We start from the raw sequence: 8,059 nt of genomic DNA on the forward strand, positions 1-8,059 counted from the left end.
TGCACTCTAGACATTCATGTTCCCATTTTTGACTCTACAGGACACAGGTCCCCAAAGTCCCATTGAATCCATGTCAACATTTCCCCCAAGTCCGGCCCCTGCTTGATCACTTTTCCTTTCCCACTTTCAGAGCTGGTGTCTGAAACGGTGGTTTCTGTGCTCCCTTTAGGATGTACCCAAGACCTAGGTTTTAGTTTCCAAGTGTCCAGAAGAAAGCATTTGATATATCCACCCAAACTGGCAGGTATTCAACAGCAGCATTGATCTATGTCCAGGCCATAAAATGTCCTGTTGCCACAGTCAGCGCAGTAGTCAGTACAGAACAAGATCCTCTTGGGGTGCCTTAAATCCCTCACTCTCCCCATCAGCTCAGCCCTCAGTTGGTCAAATCTGCTCCGGCAGAGAGTACCATCAGCATCAAAACTGTCCCGCGGGGCAGGATACAGCTCCAGGCATAAGTTGTTGAGTCTGATTGTGTGGCACAGAAGGTTCTCCAGGGTGGCCATGGAGATGGGATTTCCACAGAAGCTGAAGGTGGTGAGCTCAAAGCAGCGGCTCAGGGCAGGCAGGATGGTGCTGACTTGGGAGTCTACGATGCCACAGTCATCTAAGTCCAGGTACTCAAGGGTGCCTGCAACTTTTTCTAGCAGAACTTGAAGAGGCACAAGACAGAAATTGGCTAGTCTGATGCCCTTCAGGTCCAGGGTCTTCAGTTGACTGACACTCGGGCACTGGGACAGATGCCTCAAGTCTGATTCCAAAAGCACACAGTTAGTTATTGCGAGAATCTTTAATGGGGTCTTCAGACAGCTGGGGAGACAGAACAAGAAGTTAGTTCTGGGGAATTGTAGGGGTGAGCTGAGGGTGGTGGGAAATGTCAAGGTGAAGGGAAAAGACTATTTTGCCCAAGCCCAGGGTCATGCTGATTGTCTGGTCAACACTTAGGATGCTGCGTGATGAGGAGCTTTGCCACTGAGGTCAATTCCATTTTAGGCCCAGCACAGTAACTCACACTTGTAATCTCAGAACTTTGGGAGGCTGAGACTGGTGGATTACTTGAGGTCAGGAGTTTGAGACCATCCTGGCGATCATGCCAAAACACTGTCTCTACTAAAAATGCAAAAATTAACTATGTGTGGTGGCGGGCGCCTGCAATTCCAGCTACTTGGGAGGCTGAGGCAGGAGAATTGCTTGAACCCAGGAGATGGAGGTTACAGTGAGCAGACATCCTGCCACTACACTCCAGCCTGGGTGACAGAGCGAGACTCTGTATCAAAAAAATAAAAATAGAAAGATCCATTTGAGGCTGAGTCTTTTCACCATCATTTATAGGAATGGATCAAGTTCACAGAATCCCTAAAGCTTCCTTTCCTCATCTGTCAGGCAGAAAAACCACATCTCTGGGCTACACGAGCCCAGCGGAGACACAGGCAGAAGGGACAAACCCAGACAGGATCCTGCAACATCAGCTGGGGTGGGCAGGCTGCAGGCGTCCCTCACATGCCTGTATCATCAGCAAACCATCTGTCACTTTCACCACTCTTTGCGCCTGCTCCCTGACCTCTGTTTCAGAGTCATGCATTTCCTAGGTAATTAATTTACCTGGATCTCAAAACAACCCATTACGACAGGGAATTAGAGATGGAATCATTCGTGTTCACCAAGCTGTGGGGCACAGAGCTGATGTTCTGAAATGTGCAGGTTTGCTGAGCATCCTCCTCTACGGTGCCCACTTCGCTTCCTCACTTCCCATCATCTTCTTAACAACTATCTTGTTGGCTGGGCACGGAGGCTCAAGCCTGTAATCCCAGCACTTTGGGAGGCCGAGGCGGGTGGATCACGTGAGGTCAAGAGTTTGAGGATTGTCTGGCCAACATGGTGAAACCCTGTCTCTACTTAAAATATAAAAATTAGCCAGGTGTGGTGGCCCACGCTTGTAATCCTGGGTACGCAGGAGGCTGAGGCAGGAGAATCGCTTGAACCCGGGAGGCGGGGGTTGCGGGGAGCTGAGAGGTCACAGCTGCACTCTAGCCTGGACAATCAAAGTGAAACTCCTTCTCAAAGAAAAAAAATTATCTCATTTGTTTTTATTTTCATTTATTCATTCCTGACAGGGGTCTTGCTATGTTACCCAGACTGGTCTTAAACTCCTAGGCTCAAGTTATCCTCTTGCCTCAGACTCCCTAAGTGCTAGGATTACAGGCATGAGCCACCATCCCTGGCCTATTTTTCATCATCTTAACTTAGACACACATCCTCAGGAAGAATTCGGAAAGGCACCCTCACTAGATCTGAACCTTCCAGTAGCTGGCTTCCTAGCATGGCAGCCTCTCTATAGCATCTCCCCCAGTTGATTCCTCTGCCTTTATTGGGATGGTTGCATGATACCCATTTCAGGACAGAGCCACCAACGGGACAATACATGGACATTCTAGTGTCCCCTTCATTGTTACATCCTCATGGGCTGGCTCTCAGTAGATGCCCACTAGCGTTTACTGTAACATAGGCTCTGCTGTGGTCTGCAGAGAAAGCTCACCACCGTCCCTCACCTGAGTAGCTGGTCCAGGTGACCTTTGAGGAAAGAAACAGAGTTCATATAAAGCTTTTGGAGGTAGCGCAGCTTGAGGAACTGAGAGTTGAACTGGGTAACAAACTCCTTCTGCTTTGTGGAAACGTAGTGAGAGACATCCACGTGGGAGAGATCGAGCTTCTGAAGATTCCCCATCTGGCCCAGGTATGGGGTAAACTGTGCCAGGATGGGCAGTATCCAACTGCAATTCACTTCCACCTCCTGGATACAGTCCAGGTTCACCATTTTCAGGATGCTTCTGATATTGTGGAAGGGCATTCCCAAAATTCTCAGCTTCTTACAGCACAGGTGTAGTAAATCTTCCCTCTGCTTGATCCACAGAAGGAGGCAGGTGAGGTATTCATCCAGAGTCCCGGTCTGGAGCCACAGGTCTATGAACACAGTGAAGGGCTGCTGTCCTCTCATGCTTGGACAGTCCTGCACTGGTTTTCTATTCCTCATGGCATTGGGGAAGCACTCATGGGCCACGGATTCAGACCAAACCATCCAGAAGTTCTCACTGACATCCTGTAAATCCAGCACTTGAAGCTTCCACCTCCTGTGGGAAAATAGAGGCGAGGCTGAGAAGGTAAGGACTCACTTCTGAACTTATACTCCACATCCTGGATAGCAGCTACTCCCCTCCCTGCTTCTTCTCCCTCTCTCTGACTATTCTCCACCCTGTTTTCCCCTTGGATCCTGCCCAGTTCCACTTTTCTTTTTTTAGACAACGTTTCCCTCTGTCACCCAGGCTGGAGTGCAGTGGTGTGATCTCAGCTGACTGCAACCTCCACCTCCCAGGTTTAAATGATTCTGCTGCCTCAACGTGGCAAGTGTCTGGGATTACAGGCTCCTGTCACCATGCCCAGCTAATTTTTGTAGTTTTAGTAGAGTCAGTGTTTCACCATGTTGGGACAGGTTGGTCTCAAACTCCTGACCCTACGTGATCTGCCTGCCTTGGCCTCCCAAAGTGCTGGGATTACACTGTGAGCCACCACGCCCGGCCCAGTTCTTACTTTTCGTGGTGCCTTTCAGTGCCACTAGAGGAGAGGTTCCTGTTACCTCCATGGACGCTGGGTGGTGAGCAGTCCTTTCCCTGCGGAGCTGCGGAATGGCCAAGGCCTCTTTGAGCTTTCCCACCAGCGCCATCCCCTCTTGGGCCTCCCCACTTCTCATGACCCATCTGGTCCTTCTCTGGACACCTGGGCCCTCCCCACCAGCCCACCTGGGCCACCTCACCTGAGACGAACCCCCTGGGTAACCAGTGCATCAAGCCCATCGAGCACAGCTTGGAAGGTCTCCAGACAACCCATCTTTATCAGAGGCCTCAGAGGGAGGCGGCGGAAGGGCCAGGCCTGCACCATCAGCTTCAGGGCCTCACAGTGGCTCCTGCTGAAGGCCTCCATGAACAGCGGGGGAAAAAGTTCTGTGGGCAGCTCCTCCAGGGTGGACATGGTCAAGGCCTGTTTCCTCAGCAGGCTCCGCGCCGCCAGCTCCAGAAGTCTGGGTGGAGTCCGGATGCTCATCTTCACCAATCTGCAAGGAAAAGTTCCACAGGACAAATCCAGAGAAAAGGCATCACTCTCAGGCCAAGCCCCTGCAATCTCATCTTCTCCTATGGCCAAAGTCACTGCTCTGGCAAGGGTGAAAGAGTCCTCAGTTTACTCCAATTCTACTCTGTAATCAGCAGCCACAGAGCCAGCATTCTGCCTCTGCTGCATCAGCATGAGCATCTCCTAAGCAGTGAGGAGGCAGGACCCGCACTAGCCCTTCCTCTCTGTCCAGTGCTCCATCCAGTGACTAGTGAGCATGGAGGAACCTGAAAGTTAATCCCTCCCACCTTTGGGGGAAATTTCTAATTACTCAAGATTCTAAAACATTGGGAATGGGAGCGTCACAAGCCTACATGCCTACATTCTCAGTTCCTACAAATAAGCGGGTTGGGAACATTCATGGGGCACCCCTAGAACGGTTTCTATTTGTTTTCTTTTCATTATTTAAGCTTTCTTTCTCTTTCTCTCTTTCTTCTTTCCATCTTTCCCTCTCTCCCTCCCTTCTTTGTTTTTTCCCTCTCCTTCTTTCCTTCCTTCCCTCCCTCTTTTCTCTTTTTTTCTTTCTTTCTTCCCTCCCTCCCTCCCACCTTCCTTCCTCCCTCCCTCCCTCCATTCCTTCCTTCCTTCCTTCCTTCCTTCCTTCCTTCCTTCCTTCCTTCCTTCCTTCCTTCTCTCCATTCCTCCCTCCCTTCTTTCTTTCTGTCTCTCTCTCTCTCTGTCTCTGTCTCTTTCTCTCTCTCTCTCTTTCTTTCTGACAACATCTTGCTCTGTCACGGAGCCTGGAGTGCAGTGGTGCGATCTCCGCTCAGTGCAGCTTTGACCTCCCAGGCTCAAAGGATTCTTCCACCTCAGCCTCCCAAGTAGCTGGGACCACAGGCATGCATCACCATGACCAGCTAATCTTTTATTTTTTTTGACTTTTTGTAAAGAGAGTGAGTTTCACTATGTTGTCCAGGCTGGTCTTGAACTCCTAGACTGAAACAATCCACCCACTTGGCCTCCCAAAGTGCTGGGTCTACAGGCATAAGCCTCCACCCCAACCTCGTTATTGAAAATTTCAGTGAGAAGCTTTGAAAGCTATTTGACAGTGTTATGCGTCATTCACAAGACAGATGTTTCTAATGCAAACCTTTTACACATATTAAAAATGAAATACTTTGGCTATGCGTGGTGACTCACACCTGTAATCCCAGCACTTTCAGAGGCCAAGGAAGGTGGATCATCTGAGGTCAGGAGTTCGAGACCGGCTGACCAACATGGTAAAACCCTACCTCTACTAAAATTACAAATATTAGCCTGGTGCAGTGGTGTGCGCCTGTAGTCCAAGCTACTACTATTAGGGAGGCTGAGGCAGGAGGATCACTTGAACCCAGGAGGCAGAGGTCGCAGTGAGCTGACATTATACCATTGCACTCCAGCCTGGGAAATAGGCTAGATTCACAGACACACACACACACACAAAAAGAGAGAGAGAGAGCGAGAGAGAATACGTTTGATTAGACTTCAGTTACTCCTCGTTGAATTTTTGGCTTTCTTCTAGGTTAACGGATTGAATTAGATATTCATCCACTGAAGTGAAAGATTTAGGGATAAGGTGAAAGTCCAGGACTCATTCACTGATTCACTCCACAAACTTGGAGTTTTACTAATATGTGTCCTTCATAGTCTTGAGTGTGAGATAGGGAAGGGTCGAATCTCTTCCTGACATTAGACAGAAAGAAAAAAACTTGAAAGCATCTTTGTTGAGGGACCTTGGCCACATCAAATTTATCAAAATATTTCAGAGTTAAAACAGTTTTACAAAGACAGACATGACAGTTCCTAAGAAAACACAGTAGAAATCTTCATGTATCCAATGATCACCTGGGTGGTATAATTTAATATTTGTTGGAGTAGGGGGAGCTGATGCCCAGGCTGGAGTGCAGTTGCACAATCTTGGCTCACTGTAACCTCCAACTTCCAGGTTCAAGCGATTCTCATGCTTCAGCCTTCCACATAGCTGGTATTATAAGCAGGCACCCCCACACCCATGTCTCCATTCAGGTGGAAGAGTTATAATGAAGATGTGATTTGTTTAAAATTAAGGTCAACGATCTTCTTTGGTTAAGATTTTTTTTTTTTTGACAGGATCTTACTCTGTTGCCCAGGCTGGAGTACAGCAGTGGTGTGAGTATGGCTCACTGCAACCTCAATCTTCTGGGCTCAAGCGATTCTCCCACCTCAGCCACCCAAACAACTGGGAATACAGATGCATGCCACCATGCCCGGCTAATGTAAATTTTTTTTTTGTAGAGGCCGACCACCATTGACTCACGGCTGTAATTCCACCAGTTTGGGCGGCCAAGGCAGGTGTATCACTTGAGGTCAGGAATTAAAGACCAAACTGGCCAGCATGGTAAAACCCCACCTCTACTAAAAATACAAAAATTAGCCAGGCATGGTGACAAATGGATGTAATATCAGCTACTCAGGAGACTGAGGCATGAGAATTGCTTGAGCCTGGGAGGCGGAGGTTGCTGTGAGTCGAGATCATGCCACTGCACTCCAGCCTTGGCAACAGAGTAAGACTCCATCCCCCCTCCTCAAAAGAAGAATATTTGGTAGAGATGCATTTTTGCCATGTTTCCCAGGTTGGTCTCAAACCCCTGGGCTCAAATGATCCTCCCACTTTGGCCTCCCAGAGTATTGGGGTTACAGGCATGAGTCACTGCTCCCATCAAGAATTATGAAATGACATAAACGAAAGCACAATCCAATTTTTTGAAATAAAGACAAAACTGCATTTAGAGGGAAAAATTCAAACCTTCAAATTGTTCATATGAGAAAAAAAAAAAAACCGGATATAACTCTGTGCCATCTTAGGCTGCACTGTCACCATCCCAGACAGGCTGAAGGTCAGATGGGAGTGTCCTTACAGAAAATTAGGGACTTACCAGATGTGGACTGAGCTTGCAGGGTGCTCAGACCTCAGGAAGAACCAAGCAGTAACTCCAGGCTTGAAGACTTTGGGTCGCTCCTCTGGGTCTTCAGAAGCTTTTATTGACCTTTCTAATCACAACTCCCACCCATGCCTCTCCACTTATCCACTGCTAGCTTCCAATCAACAAGTGATATCTGATTGGATTTCTGAAGCTCCACCCAGTTAATCCTGATTGTGTTTTTGGCTCTCTTCAGATTAATGGATTGTGCCAGATATCCATTCATATCAGATATCCATACTAAATTCATGAATCATGAAATTGACAGTGTTAGGGATAGGGTGGAAGTCAAGAATTCATTCATTCAAGGCCGGGCGAGGTAGCTCATGCCTATAACCCCAGCACTTTGGGAGGAAAAGTTGTGTGGATCACCTGAGGTCAGGTGTTCAAGACCAACCATGCCAACATGGTGAAACCGCATCTCTTCAAAAATACAAAAATTAGCCAGGAATGATGGTGGGTGCCTGTAATCCAGCTACTCAGGAGGCTGAGGCAGGACAATTGCTGAACCCAAGAGGCAATGGTTGCAGGGAGCCAAGATTGCATCATTGCACTCCAGTCTGGGTGACAGAGGGAGACTCTGTTGAAAATGAAAAAAAAATTCATTCATTCATGAACTCCACCAATACTGATGGAATTTTACTAATATGTGTCCTGCATAGTCCTGAGTTGGAGGCAGGGAAGGGTTTGATCTGTTCTGGGCATTAGACAGAAAAAATAAAATCTGAAAGTAGTGTTGTCAGGAGTCTTTGGCCACATCAAAATTATAAAAATGACTTATATTTAAAATAGCTTTATAAAAGCAGAGGAGTTGTCCCTACAAAATCAGAAAAAAAACAATAAAACACTATGTAAAGAATGGTCTTGTGGGTTTTATATCACCTAAGGTAGCAGTTTATTCACTCGTGCTGGTGGAAGACAGGTGCCACTCAGGATGTGAGTGGTCTCAGGGCTTAGGT

At 47.8% G+C, this 8,059-nt stretch overlaps 1 protein-coding gene across 1 annotated transcript; it reads right to left on the reverse strand.

Annotated features, from left to right (window-relative positions):
• Nucleotides 1–248: 248 nt before the first annotated feature.
• Nucleotides 249–7,099, reverse strand: LOC111526337 (PRAME family member 5-like). The gene is made up of 4 exons (XM_023192001.2): nt 7,056–7,099; nt 3,809–4,117; nt 2,550–3,128; nt 249–810 (listed from the first exon to the last, which is right to left on the reverse strand). Exons 2-4 carry the CDS (start codon nt 4,093–4,095, stop codon nt 249–251), a joined length of 1,428 nt encoding a protein of 475 aa, XP_023047769.1. The 5' UTR covers nt 4,096–4,117; nt 7,056–7,099.
• Nucleotides 7,100–8,059: the final 960 nt, after the last annotated feature.

Source organism: Piliocolobus tephrosceles, chromosome 1 (genome assembly GCF_002776525.5).
Source record: "Piliocolobus tephrosceles isolate RC106 chromosome 1, ASM277652v3, whole genome shotgun sequence".
NCBI lineage: Eukaryota > Metazoa > Chordata > Mammalia > Primates > Cercopithecidae > Piliocolobus > Piliocolobus tephrosceles.